The sequence below is a fragment of the Lygodium microphyllum genome, chromosome 1, assembly GCF_053477565.2.
Source record: "Lygodium microphyllum isolate KBCC chromosome 1, Lygodium_microphyllum_v1.1.10, whole genome shotgun sequence".
In the NCBI taxonomy this organism is placed as follows: domain Eukaryota; kingdom Viridiplantae; phylum Streptophyta; class Polypodiopsida; order Schizaeales; family Lygodiaceae; genus Lygodium; species Lygodium microphyllum.
The window spans coordinates 148,107,574-148,129,051 of NC_141135.1; the positions used below are offsets into that span (position 1 = coordinate 148,107,574).

At 41.6% G+C, this 21,478-nt stretch overlaps 1 protein-coding gene across 2 annotated transcripts in view; it reads right to left on the reverse strand.

Moving 5' to 3' along the window:
- Positions 1 to 21,119, reverse strand: part of LOC148041798 (SNF1-related protein kinase regulatory subunit beta-2-like) — a 62,039-nt gene extending 40,920 nt beyond the window's left edge. The window contains exons 1-2 of one of the 2 annotated variants that reach the window (XM_087682501.1): positions 20,858 to 21,118; positions 20,567 to 20,715 (exon numbers count right to left, since the gene is read on the reverse strand). In XM_087682501.1, the coding sequence (XP_087538627.1) occupies positions 20,567 to 20,593 (27 nt within the window). In that variant the 5' untranslated portion in view covers positions 20,594 to 20,715; positions 20,858 to 21,118. Of the gene's footprint in view, positions 1 to 20,566 lie in introns of both variants that reach the window. The other variant, XM_087682491.1, reaches the window with a different exon arrangement.
- Between the last annotated feature and the right edge of the window lie 359 nt (positions 21,120 to 21,478).

A 21,478-nucleotide genomic window follows, 5' to 3' on the forward strand; every position in this document is an offset into this window, starting at 1 on the left:
TTATTCAAGTCAAGGCAGCAGCAAATGAAGCTGTTGCTGCAGCACAAGCAGAGCTATGCAGAACCAGCAAAGCACAATGGCTCATGTACAAGCTAGGGAAGCAGATGTTAGGGCCCTAGCAGATCTGACTCGAGCTCTGGATAAGAAGGGAGAGCTGCAGGAGGATACTTCATTCTCTGTTGGGAAAGCAAGCAAAAAGCAGAAGAGTCTGAAGGAAAGCAGAATTTGCCACCAGTGTCAAAAGAATTTCAGGGATGGTCTTCTAGATTACAAAAATTGCAAGAGCATACAATATTGTTCCCAATGCCTTGCTAGATGGTACCCTGACATGGACGAAGCAGACTTTGAAAAAGCATGCCCAGTCTGTAGGGGAAATTGTAATTGCAGAAGTTGTCAACGACTGAAAGGTCTGAAGTCTTTGTCTCCGCATGAGGACATGGTATCTCAAAGGATTTCAGCTTTACGCTTCATTTTGTCTTTTATTTTTCCTGTCCTCAAGGACCTGTGACATAGATGGATTTCGCCGTCGCATACACCGGCTGGGAATTGTTACATGAGTTTGATTTGCAGGCGGCAAATCACTTTGTTCTGGGATCTATTCAAGAAAGCCTAAACAATGATCTGAATAGGAACTTCTCTCATCTGAGTGATTCTGCAGATGTGAATATGCTTTTGGAAGATCTGATGAAGCTGAAAGGAGGAGATCCGGAAGGTGACAGCATGGAGGTCTTGCAATATCTTTTGGAATATGCAGAATTTTCACCTCAATATAGTCAAGCAGCTTCAAAGAAGCTGCCTGCTGTAAATGACAATTTCTCTGAAGAACCCGGCGAAGTGCCTGTCAATGCCGAGCAACAAGCCATATTTGAAGAAATGCTTTGATTAGCGAGCAAAATCTCAACACACAGAGAGGAGACCCGGATTGCTCGATGCAGTTGAGAGCTCCGACTGGCTTCTTCGACTGCCTTTCAGGCCGCGCCAGAAAGATCGGGCTGTACAGTATGGAAAGGCCCAGCAAACCCTGTCACTGCTTCGTCAAATATGCAGTGACGAAGTGAAAGCCTCTTTGTGCAATAACTAGACAAAATTGCAGCAAATGGTATGCCTTGTTGATTACAGACAAGAGTGTGGCATCCCAAAATGGATTCAAAGCTTTGGCAAGATTCTGGAGTCAAAGAGGGCTGTCTTCTCAGGCGTAGGCGGAGCAGGTGCTGGCGGTCCTCATTCTAACTCGCCGCTTGGCTGTCTTCTCAGGCGTAGGCAGAGTTATGTATGCCTTAAGAGTCATGGGAGTCCTGGGAGAAAGTTGGGAGCAAGAGGTCCTCCATGGGAGCTCTCAAGAGAGCTTGAGGGAGGTAGAAGAAGGCTTCTCTTTGAAAAGTAGCAGTGGTTTAACTCTCCCTTAACTCCTGTGGTAGATTTTCCCAAAAAGAACCCTAAATTTTTACCTCAAAGTTGGAAAACGAGCTGCCATTTTGTCTCCATGCCTTCAAATTTGATCAAACCTCCTAACATAGCTTGTGTGGAGTCCAAGAAAGCTGCCATGTCTAGTACTTCTTGACTGCTGTGGTTCTTCAATGCTGTACCTGTGCACAGTAAGGTTTCCTGAAACTGACAAGAAACTAAATGTAAAGAAGGAGAGAGAAAGGAAGGATTTGAAAACTAGGCTCTGATACCATTTGTCAGAGAGAGAACTAGGGAGAGAGAAAGAGGAGAGAGAAGATTGCAGAAGAGAGAGACTGCAGGAAGAGAGAGAAGAAGAGTGACGAGGAGAGAGAAAGACTAGATTTAGAGAGAGAAAGACAGGAAAGAAGGGGAAGCCATAGAAGCTGTGAGTAAGAAGGGAGAGAAAGTCTGTAATTGTATTATTGTGTCAAAAAGATGTGTAAAATTACATGTCCTCTCCTTTTATACCAATGTCAGTGTGACATGGCATAATATCAATATTATTTACACTAATTCCTTATTCTCAGCTTCTTACAGTAATGCAAGTGAAAGACCACTTGACAAACATTCTCAACAAAGAAATCAAGCCTTGCGCAAATGTGCCAGCAGAAGTAATGGTAAGTCTCCATCTTTGGCATCGAAAGCGTATGGGTATTGAGCTAAAAGAGAATGAATCCTCTCATCCAATACCACATCGGCCTAATGAAGCACAAGTGGGGCAAGGAGAGGCTAGTGGACTAGTGGTGCTAGCAAAATGGAAGATACCAATGGCCCATTAAAAAGAAATGCATCCATATCCGTATCGGGTTCAAGTGCAAAAAGAACCTCGTTGCCATCTTCTAGTACTGGTGGGCAAAAGGGCTCATTGCATGGTGCAAGTGTCTATACACGACTTCAAAGGCAGGCAATTGTGGAGGCAAGTAGGGAACTCACACGCTTATTTATTCGGTGTGCTATCCCCTTAAATGTGGCCACCAGACATCAATGGAAGAAGACCATTAGGGTAGTGAGCCGCATAGGGTGTAAGTGGGAAGGCCCATCTGCGAATACATTATGCACACAAGAGCTTCGAAAAGAAAAAGCATCCATAGAGACTCAATTGGAGCCCTTGAAGGAGATATGGATGAAATATGGATGCACAATATTATGCGATGGATAGTCAGATATGCACCGAAGAAATGTTTACAATGTTTTGGTATCTTCATGTAAAGGCACCATGTTCATTAAGGTTGTCGATGCCTTTGTCTCAAGTCTTACCATCACAAGAGCTTTCATTTGGAAGCACATGCAACAAGTCATCATGGACATAGAAGTCCAAAATGTGATGCAGGTGGTGACAGATAATGAAAGCAATTGTGTGTCTATGGGACGTATACTTGAGGAGGATATGCATCCCATTGCCTTGACTTGCTTATTAAAGATGTTCGACAAATATCTTGGGTGGATGACATTTTCAAGATGCCAACAAGCATAGTAAGATTTGTGAATAAGAGACCATCCATCACAAGCATGTTTTGAGCCAATAGCACACTTCAACTATTGAAGCTCTCTACCACTAGATTTGCTTATATGTTTATTGTATCGGAGAGGTTGAGCCGTCCAAATTTGATATGGATCATTGCATGCTAGGAATGAATCACATGGAGTGAGTGAGAGTCTTCAAACGCTCTTGCTTTTAGACATAATATTTTAAATGAGAGTTGGTGGATTGAGACAGAGGCATTGGTGAAAAGTCTCACTCCCACTAATATGGAGAGGAGTACTTTGGGCCTTCTATATGAGTATATGGATAAAATTGGCGAGGCCTTGCTTCGCAACAGTTTTTTTCCCCAAGACAAGTAAATTTTTATTTAACTTTTACACATGTAATTATTTGGTGTTAATGACTCCTTGATGATTAATTATTATTCTAACTTCTAAGTTTTTAACTTATTTTATCTATGATCCATCATCCTTCGCTCTGAAGAATTGATGAGATTTGTACAGTGTGGAATGCACGATAAAATTGGTTTCATAAATCAATCCATACTATCACACATATCTTGCATCCCTTTGGTGCAGCGAGAAGTAGTACAATAGCGAGGAGTTAGAGGAGGGCTTAATGGAGTACATGAGGAGCCTCACAAGGGATGATATAGATATAATGAGGAGAGTAGAGGATGATTTGCTGGCATTCCGCAATCATTCTCTCGACCCACAGCTAGGCTTCGAGAGACACAACTTCAGCCTATCTCTTGGTGGGAGAAATACAGCAATTGTGCTCCTATTTTGGTATGTGACTTGTGACTTTTACATTTTGAATCTTGATTATCTAATGCATATGCAACCAAGATAACAAATTCTAAAATCTATTGCCCACCCAAATGTTTGTGAGATGAAGAGAGGGTCGAAGCTCAGCTCAGAGTGCAGTAGAAAATATGGAGAGTAAAGCACGATACCCAATACAATAGATTGAAAGAGTGTAATCTTAAAGTACAAAGTACAACCCTTAAACCTTAGGGTTGTAGGGAATATTCATACCCGAACACGATAAGTGCCCGTAAGTGTGTGACATAAGCACATACGAAAGAAAACAATAAGTCTGGGGAAAAAAACCTCTCGTACTGAGAGTAAAAAGTGTCCCAGTGTCCTACTAATCACCAACACTCCTCTGTGAGCGTGGACATGAGTGAAAACCCAACAAGCCACCCTAGAGTGAAGAGTGATTAAAAGTACAAGGAACATCTGGCACCAAAGGAGATCAAATTTAAAGAATTGCAAAATGCTTCAAATTTGTCACGAGGAAGAGCTTTAGTGAAGACGTCTGCCACATTACTGGTGGTAGGACAATAGACAAGGTTGATGTCACATACATGTAGCCTCTATCTGACAGTGATAATGTATCTCAATGTGTTTCATGCGTGCATGAAACACCGGGTTCTGTGCCATTGCAATGGCATTCTGGCTGTCAGTGAACAAAGGAGTAGGCTCCGTAACATATACATCCAGATCAGCTAGCAAGCATCTAATCCATAGGCATTCAATTGTGGTAGTGAAAGCTGCCTTGTATTTAGCTTTACATGACGATGTGGCAACAATGGATTGTTTCTTGCTAAGCCCATATATACAAGATCAGCCAAGAAAAAAACAATTGCCACTAGTGAACTGACATGAATCATAATCACCACCCTAATAAGAATCACTATAAGCATATAACTGCAGTGGATCCTCCTTGGCATAAAGCAATCCAAGAGATCTAGTACCCTGCAAGTAATGACAGACACGCTTAACACCCTGCCAATGTGACATGCGTAGCTGATGCATATATCTACTTAGGGCTGAAACTGCAAACTGTATGTCCGGCCTAGTGTTGCATAGGTAAGTAAGACATCCAACTACTGGAGCATATGTGTGTATATCAAACAAATCACTGTCATCATGTAATGACAGCTTTAGTCTAGGTTCCATTCGTGTACAGACTGGCTTGCAATCCTGTAAGCCAAACTTCTCAAGAAGTTTACCAATGTATCTTGACTATAATAATCCAATGCCTCTAGCATCATGTATGAACTAAATGCCCAAGTAATAATGCAAAAACCCCAAGTCTGACATCTCAAAAGTTTGCTGCAAATTTTGTTTGAATGCTGAAATCCGATCAACATGTGTCCCTGTAAGCAAAGGATCATCAACATATAAACAAATGATCAGCATGGATCCCCCTTCTTTACATACGTAAAGGGTAGACTCAAATGAGCTGTTCATAAACCCTTGGCTGAGTAAAAAAGCATCTATCTTTGCTTACCAACATCTAGGAGCTTGTTTCAAACCATATAAAGCCTTTTTCAACTTGCAAACCAAATGTTCAGATCCTCAACTACAAAACCAATGAGCTGCTATACATATATTTCCTCATGAGGTTCCCCATGTAAAAATGAAGTTTTAATATCCAACTGATGCATAGTCCATAATGGGCAGCCAAAGCAACCATAGACCTGATGGTCGTCATCTAGGATTCTGTGCATAGCCTTTAGCTACAAGCCTTGCCTTATATTTGTCAATGGATCCATCTGCATTCCGTTTCAGCTTGTAGACCCATTTGTTTCCAATGGCTTTCTTCCCAAAGGGCAAAGACACTAACTCCCATGTTTGATTTTTAGTGATAGAATTCAATTCAGCTTGCATTGCTGCCATCCAATGCACACTTTGTTCTGCATCCTCAAAACATTCAGGCTCCTCATCATCAATTGTGCTTGTGCTATAACAAATTCCATGGTATGTGCAGTATCATGCATACGAGCTTGCCTTCTAGTATGACCAGCCATGGGTGCATCCAGATGACTATCTTTCATAGTCTGAAAATACCATCTAGGCATTTATCTTGCCTCTTGACTGTGCACAAGCTCTTGCTGAATTTCAATTTCAGCACTTTGCTGAATATTCAGATCCGCCAATGGCTGATTTTCTGCATTTTCCAATGGACCAGCTGGCTGAACATTAAGTTCACTTACTGAAACTCCAACGGAATCACCAAATGAAATGGGCAGCAGTCCTTCAAATACATCATGGGCAGTCTGATATGTGTCTAAACCAGCAAGGGATAATTCTAATTTTTCATCAAAGAGTACATGCCTACTAACAAACAACTTTTTAGAGACAGGATCATAGAATCTGTAGCCTTTGCTCTCACTACTATATCCCACAAAAATGCATTTGACAGCCTTGTTATCCAACTTTTTTCTGAGTACCTGGGGAATGTGTACATATGCAAGACACCCAAAAGTACGAAAGTGTCCAACAAAAGGTTTCCGGCTGTTCCAAGCATCAAAAGGTGTAATTTTCTTTAATGCTCTGGTGGGGCATCTATTCAAAACATGGCAAGCACACATAATGGCTTCCATCCAAAAACTGTGTGGCAAGCTCTTTGCTTTCAGCATTCATCTAGCCATCTCCGTGAGTGACCAATTCTTCCTGTCTGCAACCCCATTCTGTTGTGGATTATAAGCAGTGGTGAACTAGTGAACAATGCCCTTTTGCTTCAAAAAAGAATTCAGCATAGAGGACATATATCCCCCCCTCGGTCAGAACGGAGAGTCTTTATTTGACAACCAAATTGGTTTTCAACAAGTACAACAAAAGCAAAGAATGCATCATACACTTTTGACTTTTTTACTAAAGAATAAACCCAGCAAAATCGAGTTAAGTCATCAATAAAAGTCACAAAATAGTAACATCCTCCCAATGACTTTGTCTGCATAGGCTCACATACATCTGAATGCACTAACTGTGACCTAGCTGTGGCTCTAAAAGCAATATTATGGGGAAACGAAAACCAATGCATTTTTTCCAAAATACATCCTTCGCATAAGTGCTCAAGAGGTCTCTCCAGAAGAGGTAATCCATCTAGCATCTATGTATGCTGTAAGAGCATCAAGCTACCAAAGTTCACATGCCCCATCACAGCATGCCATAACTCTGCCTATATCATAGCAGGAGTAAGAATGGATGCCAAGTATGTTGACTAATCAACTAAAAGAGCATCCAACTCATATAACCCATGACATAAAGTTTCAGTTAAGACCAAAGTCATGTGTTCTTTGTCTCTCACCATGTATCTGTCATCATCAAATGTGACCTGCAATCCACAACGTGCCAAAGAAGAAATAGAGAGCAGATTCTTCTTTATATCTGGCACAAACAAAGCATCCTATAAGCGGAAAATAGAGCCATCAATGGCTGTGAGCACAATCTTCCCAATACCTCTAACAGGGTCTGATGCATTCTTGGCACACTGTACAGACTTGCCAACTGGAGCTTCACCAACATAAGCAAATAAATCTCTGCGAGATGTGATGTTCCTAGAAGCACCACTGTCAAAAAACCAAGTATCTGCATCCTTAGTAGAGCTAAATGCTCGATAAAGCGCAAGAAGTATCATAACTGCATGTGTAAAAGCAATATCCCTGTCTGCAACAAAGGACACGGATTCAATAGCAGTGGAAGGAGCATCAGAAATAGACATTCCTGACTCCTCCTTAGCGATGCGCTTTCTACACTTAGTGATGTAGTGGCTTGGCTTCTTGCAATAATGGCATTTGCCTATTTTGGCTTGCGTACCCCCTTGGTTTTTACTTTCCTGTGAGGTGCCTGAAGTCCCAAAGCTCTGCGAGGCATTCTTTACTTGGTTGCCTTTGCCCTTCTGTCAAACCATAAAAGCCTGCTTAGAGGCTATGACATCCACACCACTATTTCTTCTTGTTTGCTCCTCCTCTAGAAGCAAACTGACTAACTAAAGAAAGGAAATAGGATGTGGAGCGATCCTCATTGTGAGGTTTAGGGCAGTGTGAAAAGCCAAGTACGAAGGAGGTAATGAGTTCAATGTAGTAGATATCAACGGTGCATCTGAATAGTACTCATCGACATTCATAAGTTGCTCATGTAAGTCTTGAATTTTATTCAAGTGATCCTGCATAGAATCACCCTCATCCATCTTCAATGTCTCAAGCTCTTTCTTTAAGAAAGAGATGCGAGTCTCATTCTTACCAACAAACATCTGCTCCAAAGTTAGCCAAGCTTCTCGTAAAGAAGCTACAGAATGAATGTGAGGGATAATGGACCGTTGAACTGCCAATGCAATCAGCAGCAAAGCCTATGCATCCCGTGTATCCCATGCTTTTTGAGTTGTTGATCTTTGGGAAAGTGGCTGAAGTGGATCAGGCTGAACATGCTGAGGTGCTCGTTGTCCACGTCCTCTTGGAGGAGTAGTAGCAGGAGCCACATCTCCTTGCCTAACTTCTTCTCCACTGACATAGTCCCAAAGATTTTTCGCAGCAAGCACATTCTTCATTATGAAGGACCAAAGTGAATAATTGTTACCATCCAATCTATCCTCTTTGGATACATAGGTAAATACATCTCCTCCTTGATTTGCCGTGATAATCTATACCAAAAGAAGGCAAAAAAAGAGCAATGTCCAAACTGGAATAACCTGGAAATCTCCAAAATTTCCAGAAGTTTCAACAAATAGCTTGCTGTAATTAGTACGCTGAGGTACACTGTCAAAACTGTCTGTAATGCACGTTACTCAAGGTGCATTCAATGCTCAGCAACACTGTAGAAACAAACGCCCCTAAAACTTTTTGCTCCAAAATTCACAAAAATAATCTATTTTAGACTGCTACTGCTCTGCATGTACCAATGTCTTCACAAAACCCAAAAGCCCCAAAATTATTGACTTATTTGCTAAGAAATTTTTGCATCAATCATGTCCCAGACACGTATCCACCAGACCGCTATACCTATTGGGCAAAAGCCCCTTTTCAAGGGATGAATCTGGAGTAAAAAGTAAGTATTTAAAAAATACCTCTAAAATCAGTCGACCAGTCAAGCTGGTGGTCACAAGCGCAGGTACAGATGCAGGCAACGCTGCAAGTGGGCAAGCACAAGGGCGTAGCGGTGCAGGGCAGAGCATGGGCGGTGCTACAGGAGTCGGACTGGAAGAGAACGGAAGGCGCTCAACTTAAACCGAAGTTGTACCTTCACTCTATCTTTCATTCTAGTAAGTACACTCTTATCTTTTTGCTTCAGCTCACTCTCTTGCTATCATTGTCTCTTCTCTCTCTCCCCATAGTTGGCTGCCATTTTCCAACATTTGGTATCAGAACAGCTCGTACGCGCGGATTCTATTTAGTCACCGTGTCAAGCAAGCTCAAAAGTTGACTGGCGGCGCTTCCAAGCAAGCTGGTGGGCAGCTGGGCACAGGCGCGCTGGGAGTTTATTAGGGACAGGTGGACCAGAGGCGGTGTGGCCTAGGTCGTTGGTCAGGGGCGGACGTGACCAAAGGTGGCATGGCCCAGGTCGTCTCAGCTGGCAAAGCTAACCCAGGGCAGTGCTGTGCAGGGCATAGGGGCAAGGTGTCTCCTTTTGAAGTGGCGTTGGTTGACTGAGCGGAAGCAGGGCTGCTCCAGAGCTGACAGTGGACATGGGGCAGATCTGGTGTACTGAGCGGGGACTCTTGGAGGTTGAACGCGAGCTGAACTGAGCAGAGCCTCAACTCTGATACCAAATGTGAGATGGAGAGAGGATCAAAGCTTAGCTTAGAGTGCAGTAGACAATGTGGAGAGTAAAGCACGACACCCAATGCAATAGACTGAAAGAATAATCTAAAAGTACAAAGTATGACCCTTAAACCTTAGGGTTGTAGGGGGTGTTCACACCCGAACACGATAAGTGCTCGTAAGTGTGTGACACAAGCACATATGAAAGAAGACAATAAGTCTAGGGAAAAAAACCTCTCGTACTAAGAGTAGAAAGTACCCCAGTGTCCTATTGATCACCGATCCTCCTCTGCGAGCGTAGGCATGACTGAAAACCCAACAATGTTGATTTTGCGCCTTGCATATTAGCAATTGCAAATTACTTAACCTCAATCTCTTAAATTTGAATAGAAACACATTGTCATTCGGATCACCTCGCAAGATTGTAGTTTAGGGCCTACTGAGAGGACTGGAGCACATGGGCCCTCTTCCACACCAAAAAGAGAAACAAGCTTACAACTCCCCAACTGGAGCGTCTAATGTTTTGCCATTGCAATCACTAGCTTCTTGAGAGGACCACTCTATCCCCTCAGCCTTCACAGGTAAATTGATAATGATTAATTATATATAATTAACTTTTTAACCTTGACACTTGACATTGCTTGGAAGTTGGATTGTAAATTGTAATATGTATAAACATTGAAAATGTTAAATCTTCTCTCATATGATATATCTTTGTCTTGTTTACCTTTACATATGAATGTTGACAAGATTGATATAGAGAAGGTATGTGGCATTTCATAGATACCACAGGAGTGAGATATCTACCTCCATGCTCTATGAGGAGCTATCAGCACCGGTGCATGAGACTCTTGCACAGAGGAGGGTTAGAGCAAGGGCCATACATGGTCGTGTATCACGAGTAGAGTCAGAGCTAAAGTCTAAGACTGAGGCTAAGGCTGCTTCATCAACTTCTCGATCAGGGTCCTTGGAGTCGAACAAGGAGATGGTGCACAAATCCTTAGAGTCTGAATGAGTCACGACTCGTGATATACAGGAGTCAATTTAGCATTGCAGAGTCCAAACTATAGTTGCTAATTGTTCATTGATGTTGATACTTATTACTCAGTAGTTACTAGAGTTTAGAGACTAGTACTGCTTGGAGTTTTGATAGATTATTCACATGACATAGTTACATGTATCATTGTATCTTGATTTCACTTATTATATCTTGATTCTTATTCCATTGTTCTTGATATCAATCTCCACCATTCTTGATGTCAATCCTCACTGATCTTAATTGCGTTAAGCTATCTTAAGTTTCAACCATTGAGTCTTGACTCCTCAATCTTCACTCATGAGTCGTAATATGTGTAATGAATCATGATTTCAATCATATGACATGAAGACTCAAAGTTTTATATGAAATTTAGGTACATGTTGTTGTAGGCATTGATATATTTACATGCCCACAGAGTACTATATTTATTTTAGTATAGAATGTGAAACGTCATTTTTCCATTTCCAAAATTTGGCCAAAACTCCAAAACTTCAGTTTTTTCCATTTCTATTTCCAACATTTCTGAAACTCCCTCATGCTATGTTGCCATCTCAGATTTTTCTGGGGTGTTCTCTATATTTTCTAGCATTTCTTTCTCTATGACCAACATTTATTGTTGGTCAGCTGGTCAGCCAGCATTTATTGCCTCTCTTGGATGAGATCAGCCAAATTTTCGGTGCTCCTACTATTTATAGCTGCACCTCCCACTTCACAGACACACACACTCTTCAATCTTCAATCTTCCCTTTGCAGGTGCACACTCCGACTCTCTATGCTTGGTGCTACCATTGTCATCAACCTGATCTGATACAATGATGATTAGTTTATCATCATTGTATCAGCATTCTTCTTCAGTCAATGCAGTATTCTTCCCTCATCTTCTGCTTCCTCTCTCTCTTTCTCTTTCTGCTTTTCTCTATGTTCATGTTTCTCCTCCGTTGCACACTCTCACATCATATCATCGCCTAAGTAAGGACATAGTCTGGAGATTTCTTGCACAAGAGCAAGTTTTCATCGTGGAGAAGAGCCCAAATTTCCAAAACATAGATTTTCAGCTTGTGTTTACTATAGCTTGAACAGGTGGTCCATTGCCTGTTTTAACTCCCAAGCAACCAAGCAACGATCTCCAAGGACCAGGCAGCAACTTTTCCACATTAGGCAACATCAACTTTTGTGTTTTTACAAAAAAGTAAAATTGAGTTTTTGCTGGTATTTACTCCCTACTACAAGAGTCAGCATATTTCTATAGGCGATAGCTTCCTCCACCTTGGCAACAGCTTTATGTTGTGGACAACAGTTTTTGGGCAAGTCCCAACCTCTTGGTGGTAGGCGACAATTGTTTTTTCTATCAAAGGTATCTGGTGATTAATATTCGAAGATATCTTACCAATTCACGAGCTTTGATGACTCTGAGAAGAAGCTTCTTTCCAAACACTCTTTTGAGTGGAGACACGATTATACTCCACATCAGGAGTCCCCTAGAAAATTTCTAGCTAGCATATACGTAACATAAAATTGAAAATCAGTCCAAAACTATTGCTAGAAACACATTGGATGCATCCATAACTCATGTTTCTCCATTGTTCTGACTATCAACCATAGAAAAGCATCAATTCAACATAAACCATGGCTTAAACTATCAATGGCATTTACTAACATGTTGTTGTCAATGGAACCAACTGTAAACCATTGAAAACTAAGCATAATTTGATCATAAACTAATCACTTGCTGATCTGAGAACTGATCACAAACTGCTGCAAATGTGACCTTAAACTGATCACACACTCATTGCAAATAGTAACCAGTAAATCAATGCAAAAGCTGATGCAAAACTGATCCCAAAAGTAACCATAAACGGTTCTCAAACTAATCAAAAACTAAGCTGAAACAAATCAGAATTTGTGTCTCAAAATTGAGGCAAATTTCGTGCCAGATTGATCATAAACTGATGGAAAAATACAATTCCACAACCCAAGTGAAACTCATACCCATCTACATATATCTCACAATGACTAATACACTAAGTAGTGATCTCATAGCAAACATATTGTCAGCACAATACCCTGGATGCATGCTAAATACATCCAAGATCCACTAGATATAAGCTGTCCACAACTGGCAGAGTGAAAGTGCTATCTCCCCCTTAACCATCTAGCAATACTCCGCACCCCTGCTCTGCTGAACCTGATTGAGTCCAAACTAAAGTCAGCTCTAACTAAAAGGCATCTAGGTAAAGCTACGACAACTTAGGATGGTCTACCAAGTCATCCTGTTCCATTCATTGGTGAATAATTCTGAAATTTCACCAAGTATCTCCTGGAAACTTTACCTTTGAACTTTCTTTCCTTATGTGCCAAAATTTGCTCCGGTACCAAAATCTCATCCAACTCCTCAAACTTAGGTTGAATTTCAACAGACATATCCTTTGGCACATCATCATCAAAAGGCCTCAACAAACTGACATGAAAGGCATCGTGTATCTGCCAATGTGGAGGTAACTTCCAACAATATGCCACATTGTTGATCTTCTCCAAGACTTGGAAGAGCCCATAGTATCTCATACTCAACTTCCGATACAATCTTTCTCTTTCTTTCATCTTTTTCAGCCTTGCATTTTCAAAACGCATCAATACATAGTCACCCTCCACAAACTACAAAGCACGTATGTGGTGATCAACTACCCTCTTTTGCTTTTCTTGTGATCTCCGAAGTGCATATTTTATCGTTGCATAGGCTACATCCAAGTTTTCCATATAATGATCAACCTTAAAGATCTTATCCTTAGTTTGCAAAATAGGTGGTACCTTCTTGCTAACCTCAACCACCTCAAATGGAGCTTTGTCCATAGAACTATGCACTATGTTGTTGTAAGCAAACTAAACCAAGGGCGAATAGTACTCCCACTGTGTCTTGTGGTCTGAAACATAGCACCTCAAAAGATCTAATACTGTGGAATTTGCTTCCTCAGATTGATCATCTAACTGTGGGGATGGAAGGATGATGAGAATTTCAGTGTGGTACCTATATTCTCAAATAACCCCTTCCAAAATAAACTAGTCATCTAGGGGTCTCAATCACTAACGATCAACTCTGGCAGCATACCATGATACTTAAAGATGTACTACAAAAACAATCATGCCATATGATCAGCCTTTATTTTCTTCCTCATTGAAATGAAATAGGCTTGTTTGTTAAACCTGCAAAGGATAGTCCATATCCCATCATTCCCTGTAGGTGTCTTAGTAAGCTCAAAAATAAAGTCCATTGCAATGCTCTGCCAAGGCCTATCTGAAATAGGCAAGGGGTGAAACAAACCCAACATCTTTTGCCTATCGTACTTTACCTTCTGGCATTCGATGCATGTCTTAACAAATTGTTCTACATCATGCCTCAAAGTTTGGACAATATGTAAGACTAAAAAATGTCTTTAAAGATTGGAGAGAGGCATTTTTAGTGTATTCAGCCTGCAAGAGAGAGGAAGGAGATGTTGCTGGCCTGATTTGCAGCCATTGGAGGACCTTCTAAGGCAGCCAAGGGCAAGAGAAGACCAATCAACAGTAGGAGACAGCATGTACAAGCTGTTGAGATAGGGCAACAGCACTAAATGACTGATTTTTTTCAGTTCTTTGCATCTACAAGTTGTGGAGACAAGGCAGCAATAATAAATGACAGATTTTCTTCAGTTCTTTGAGAAGAAAATCTGAATTTACTCTCTCCTCAGCATTCTCTCTCATCTCCTATCCTTTCTATAGCCTTGCTCCAAAGAGTGCAACATTGAGATCACCAGAGGTTGAGAAATTTCAGATTTCTTTGCGTAAACCCTAATCTGCAGTAGAAATTAGGGTTTAGCAATAGCCTCAGGAAGCGTGCCAAAAATTGGAAGCTCTAAGACTTGGATTCAATAGGGCTGAAGTAAATTTTAGCCTATGCAAGTGGAGGGACCAGCAAATCATTGAATTTGGAGCATTTTCCATCTTCATCAAAGCAGGTGAAGGCCAATTGACTGCTCGAATCAAGGGGCAAATCAGATTGAAGACTTGCTAGTCATTTTAAATGGCAAGGGAAGATGGAATACTGAAAGGGATTGAGAGAATCCCATTGTACGTCAACTTCTTCTCCAATTAAGTTAAATAAATACTGAAAGGGATGCTAGTTTTGGGGCCAATAGGGTGCCCAATGTCCAAGATTATATGGTGAAGTGTGCATTTCAGCTTTGTGAATTTGTTAATTGCTGTAAATAGTGCTTAATCAAGTTATTTATCACCCTATCCGAGGAAAAAGGCTGGTTACACCATCCCCTATCCTAAGGAGAATCCCGCAGATGGAACTTCTATAGACCGTGCAGCTTTGTGGAATCAACTCAACTCTCGAGCCTAATCCTTTCTCTTTATGAGTTTGCAGGATTCTATCCTTGCGCAAGTTTGCAGGTCGAAGACCGTGATGGAAATGTGAAAGAAGCTTGTGTCTTTTATCAACATAAGACATTTGCCCACAAAAATTCCCTGGAAAAGAAGTTGCGATTGCTCAGTCTTGATGATTCCTCCTCTATGAAGGAGCACATCATGAAGATGGAGAACATGAGAGGTAAGCTTGCTTCTCTTGGTCGTATGATATTCTCTAAAGACATGACTATTATCCTTTTGACTCAGCTGCCATCTCCTTGGTTCAATGTCTTCTACACCAGCCTTATCACATCAAGAACCCACGAGACGCTCTTATGGAAGGATCTTTCACCACTTGTCGTGAAGCATGACCAGTGACTCAGAGAGGTTGGGACCCATAATTCTGGCTCCAGCAAGGCATTTACTACAAGTACAAGTGTAGGAAATAAGAAAAAGCCATAGGCCAAGGACAAGAAGCGGGAGAACAAGAAGAAAGAGAAGAAGGAGAAGAAGCCCAGTGCTCGCACTGTAAAAAGGGCACTCATCCTGAGGAGAAGTGTTGGCAAAAGTACCCCCACTTGAAGCCTAAGGAGAAGGATTCGAAGGCTGCCCTGACAATGACAAAGTCTATTTTTGTGCATTTCCACTCAAAAGAAGCCTTGGCTCATTGGCAATGGGGCCTCTTCTCACATAACCTATAGACAAGATTGACTTCAGGACCTGAGTACCAAAGGGGCACAGTCACCATTGGTGACAACTCTACAATTCTCGTTTGAGGAGTAGGGACTATTCCTTTATTGCTCGACAGGTAATCTTCTTCGGCCAAAGTTCTCTATGTACTGGATTTAGGTTTTAATCTCTTGTATGTTTCATGGTCTTACATGGCTTGATACCTATGTGATCTCTACACAAGATATAGTGGCAATGGAGAATGCTTCTACAGGTATTGTTCTTTGGACAAGCTCCCACGAGGGTCAGCTTTACACGCTCATAGCCTTAGCTGCGAAGTCTTTCCATGAGCTTAGGCTGCTTTGGCTTGCTTGTTATGGTCATCTTCGCTTTGATGCCATTAGACAGCCTTCTCAGAAAAAGATGGTGAAGAGACTTCCTAATTTTCCTCCTATTCACACTTTGTGCCCTAGTTGTTTAAGGGGCAAGCAATGTAGGCAGCCACATCCCCAGATTGCCACTAGAAGAGCTTCTACCTTGCTTGAGTTGGTTCACACTAACCTTTGGGGACCTATGGGCACGGTCTCCCTTGGAAAGACCAAGTATTTGATGTTGATTATAGATGACTTCAATCATTATGTGTGGACTTATTTTCTAGAGTACAAGAGCGAGGCGTACTCCCGTTTCTGCAAGTGGAAGGTGTTTGTGGAAACTGAGACTACTTCCAAAGTTCGTGGTGTATGAGTAGATCATGGTGGCGACGTTACTTCTAACATGTTTTCTCAGTTTTGCGGGCAACACAGCATTCGGGTGGGGTATACCCATCCAAATACACCTTTGGAGAATGGTGTGGTGGAGTGCACAAATCGGACCATACCCTTTGGGGTGAGGCAGCAGCTACTACGATTGGGGTTTTCCTCATATCCTTTGGGGTGAGGTGGTGGCTACTGTGATTCACATCCACAATCGCTCTCCAACTTCTGCATTATAAGACGTGACTTCTTATGAGGCTTTCTTTGGTCAAAAGTCTTCCATGTCTCATTTTCCCATCTTTGGATATGATACATTTATCCGTGTGGACAAGAAGAAGAGAAAGACGAAGCTTGACTCGAAGTCAAGGAAGCTTATCTTCATGGGCTACAACACTACCATGAAGGACTATCGGTTCTATGATCTGAAGACACAAAAGGTTGAGGTGAGCAGGGATGTGATCTTCGATGAGGCTTTAGCCTCTGAGGATCCTATTGATGATTCTATTATAGGTGATTCTTCGTCCTCAACTGGCCCTCCCCCACCCTCACTTCCACCTTTGCCTTCCAGGTTGCCTCTTTACATCCCTTCTTCATCTTCGGCTACTTTCCCTCCTCCATCTCCATCCTCTCCTCTGGCTTCCCTACCACCTCTGACGGATGCGACAACTTCTTCCACTTCGTCACATTCTTCCACCACTTTTGCCTCCCCTTCGGAGTCTTCTAGGAATGCTCACACCCATCAAAGGAGAAGCCTTTCTCAGAAGAGGAGGATCTACCTTCCCTTAGTAAGGGGGACTCCCTACTTTAGACAAGTGCATTGCAAGTACCAGAGACTAGATTATCTCTCTCGTAGCCAGATGAGTCTATTTAGATTTCTCATTGGTACCAATAGATCATGCAAGATTCAAGTGTTTTCCACTTTTCTGCTTTTTCTACAAGTCTATGCAGATCAACTCGCATACAGGCCCAACGCCATTAAGCATAATCAGACTTGGAAGTTGATTTTGTGCCCCCCAAAGTTATAGGTGATAAGTGTGAAGTAGGTCTACAAAACCAAGTACCTTGCAAATGGTTCCTTGGACAAGCACAAAGCTAGGCTTGTTACCAAGGGTTTTACTCAAAGGGCAAGGTTAGACTATTTTGAGACTTTTGCACCTACGGCTCGGATGTCTACTATTCAAGCTATTTTCGCTCTTACAGCCCACCACCGCTGGTCTATTTATCAGATGGACGTCTCTACCTTCTTGAAAAGTGTCCTTGAGGAGGAGATTTATGTTTCTCAGCCTCCTGGTTTTCTTATGTAGGGGGAAGGAGGACCATGTCTACAGATTGTAGAAGGCTCTCTATGGCCTAAAGCAAGCACCTAAAGCTTTGTACCAAAGGATTGATCACTTCATTCTTCAAAGTGACTTTCAGCGATGTGCTCATGACCCCAACCTACTTCCAAGTTGAGGGTGACAAGTATGTTTTCCTCTTGTATGTGGATGATCTTATCATTACACGAAGCCATACCCAAGAGGTTGATTGTACTCCGAAGATTTCACGACAAGATTTTGATATGACGGATCTCGAGATTCTCCACTTATTCCTTGGATTAAAGATTTATCAGATGGCACAAGGCATTTTTGTTTCGCAATCCAAGTACTTTTTTTAGCTTCTCTCAGAGTTTGGTATGGTCGATTGTCCGCCTATTTCATCCCCCATGGACCCAAAGTCCAAGCTTTTAGCAACCGGATTTCCCCTTACAAATGCCACCCATTACAAGTATCTTATTGGCTCTCTTATATTTGGCTCATTCATACTTGGCCGGATATTTTTTTTCTTGTGGCTCTGTTGTCTTTTTTCATGAAGACTCCCACTTAGGAGCATTGGAGCACGGCCTTGCACATTCTTTGTTATTTACAAGGAACTCGATCTTACAGGATCTTGTATGAAGAGAAGGTTACTCTCTTTGATTGGAGTGATTCTGACTGGATAGGCGATGTGGATTCATGAAGGTTCATTACAGTTATGCCTTCTCCCTTGGATCCAAAGTTATCTCGTGAAGCAACAAGAAAGAGCCCATTATGGCCCTTTCTTCTAAAGAGGCAGAGTATTATACCTTATGTTCTATAGCTATGGAGGCAGTTTAGCTTCATTGCACGTTGGTAGAGCTTGGCTTTCTTCAACTAGGTCCTACGAAGCTGCATGTGACAACCAAAGTACTCTAACTCTGGTCAAGAACCTTGTATTTTATACTCACACGAAGCACATTGAGGTTCAATGTTCGAGAGTGGATCGTGGATTCCGAGTTGGCGGTAGTGGCAGTGGCCTACCGTCCCATAAAGAACAATACAGCTAATCTCTTCATGAAGCTTTTACCCAAGGCTTCTATGTTTCATCACATAAGGTTGTTGGGTCTACAAGAGACACTCCCAAGATCTGAGAGGGGATGTTAGCCTACTTGTGTTAGTCATGTCAACCTATCATCTCTTGGTTGTGAGCTCCTGTTAGAGTCTAATGGAGACATAGGAGCTCTGGCAATTTAGGTGTATTTTATTAATTTGTCGGCTTCTTGTGTGCATTCCTAGGCTAATTATTGTTTTCCATAGTCTACCTACGCATGTCCAACATTGTCATTGCCATCTAGGATTTTTCCAAGGTGTCTCCCATTTTTTCTAACATTTCTTTCTACTTCTCTCTATGTTTGTGTTTCTCTTCCATTGCACACTCTCATAGCTAGATGATAGTTAATTTAGGTATTGTTGATACTCACCTTTGGCATCAGAGATTGGTGTATCTAAATCATGGTAGCTTGTTGACTTGGATACAAATTCACTGAATATGGTGGTAGATCTTTCAAAAATGCACTTTCTATACATGTTTGTGAGGGTTGCTTGTTGAGAAAATGCATAAGTTCTTATTTCCCAATGATGGCATTGTTAGTGCATCCCATAAATTGCACTCAGTGCATAGTGACGTGTGCAGATGTTGTAAAGATATGCTAGAGTTTGCAAAGAAAATACTCGAGTGTACATATACGACTAAAACACAACAAACTCAGAGGAGAATCGGAAATTTTAAAAAGAGAGAGATGAGTGTCTAACCAACCAGTCACTCTCATAGGAGGGGGAGAGTGTCGGAGAATATAATATTTCATGTATAAATCTTGAGTGAGTAAAACCATGAAGAGTGATGTCGCTTAAGTAGACTAGAGCTGAGGGTGATAAAAGCGCAGTAACCAAGGGCCAAACACTGAAGAAGGATACTAAACTTGATGTCCTAGAGCATCTTGTTGAAAAACACAAATCAAGATCATTGCTTTGTTACCATCTTGCTTTCATGCCATCTTCTCTTAGGATCCCTTCTAGGCTTGAGAGAGAATGTTAAGCGAGGCTAAATTAGACTACCAATATTTATCAATCAAAGATCTACTAGCGTTATTATGGCTCAATTTAGCCTTGCTTACTATGCTCTCAATCAATATGACTATCTGAGTCTAAAAGTCTTAGTCATCTGAGTTTTCTAGTCAATCTGACCATCTAACTAAACTTTTAATTTCTCTTGGCCATCTCTTAATGACGACCCACGTATAATTATAGGGCATTCTAGCCATTGGCCACCCTTTAATAGAAAGATGAACATTTAATCATAATTTGAAACACTTTAATAATACAAATCACCTTTCAAAGTACATGAGCATCAAATTAATTTGGAATCATTGAGCCAATATATCTTGGTAACAATTGATATACACAACGTTTATTATATCCCTTTCTCTTGAAATTTGTTTTGTCCTCGAGATGTTGCTTGAAGTATTTCTGATCCTACAGCTTCTTTATGAGCTGCAAGTATTTTTGGATAGTCAAGCCTAGACAATTCCAACCAAGAAACAAGAAAGAAAAACACCGGTAATGTCTGATATTTCCAGGATTAAGGAATTCTTGAGAAATCTGAAGCTCAGGTGTGGCATGTGATAAGTACTCATGAACGCAGCAGATGTATTAGCTCCCTGCTTCACAAACAAAATAAGTAAAGTGCACGGAACATGCACATATAATGAAAATACAATTCTTGTTGGTGTGCGTTTCTGAGCCTCACCAAATCTGGGCATGTTGCAAGTTTTATTTCTTCTTTCAGCACATTAAAAAACTTGGCTAAGATACGATGTAATTACACAGGACAAATGTATTATTGTGATGCGATGCAATCACACAGGAGAAATGTATTATTGTGATATGCTCAATCGAGCTCGAGATACCTACCAAGTGAGGAGGAGGATTTAACGCCATCGCAGAGCCATCGAGAGATAAAGCTGAAGAGATCTGGTGCTGTTGCTGGTAACGAGTATCCGATGAAGAGGGTGGACCAGGAAAGGCTTGTTGTGGGGCCCTGTGTTCGCTTAATCCGTGATCTGCTACAGCAAAACCGTCTTTCACGCTGGCGTTACCCATCCAAGAAGAGAGGACAAAGGAATAGAGAGGCTGGCTTTACACAAGGGAAGGCCGGAAGGCGCACAGAGAGGGATCGGGTGGTCTTAAGATAAACAGAACGACCTTGGAGTGAGGAGGGAGAGCCAGGCCACCAGCATTGTTTTTTACATCTGGCTCCGCTTCATCCGCGTGCTTTCATGCTTCTCGATCTAAACCAAATTTGACACCTAAACTTCCTTGGCCCTCTATCTTCCGCAGCTCTAACCTTCGAAGACGTGCTCTTAGGCGAGGAACACAGATACACAGAGAGAGAGAGAGAGAGAGACAGAAAAAAGCTTCGATCGAGATGGTCATTCCGACTCATCCTTTTGGGAATTCGTCGCTAATGCCTACTATTGTTGTGGATAAGGGCCCGCTGTACAGCCTGTAGGTGGAGTTTGACTCGCAACTTGTAAAAACTTTAGTTGACCGAAAACGAGTCGACCTCCTGCAGGTTTGGCTCAAAAATTCAAATTTCGAAGGTAAATGCTTCCATTTCCCAACAATAGCTAGCATTTTCCGTGCAAAGCGAACAAAGTACAAAGCATTCTATTTCTCCTCTTTCTCTCTCCTATTTTTCTTTTTTTATTTTAGTTTATTTTCTTTCATCTCCTGATTCTCTTTCTCTCTCCCCTCCTTTCCTCGCTTTTCTTCTCTCTCCCTCTTTCTCTCTCTTCCCCTTTTGTTCTCCACCCTCTCTCCTCT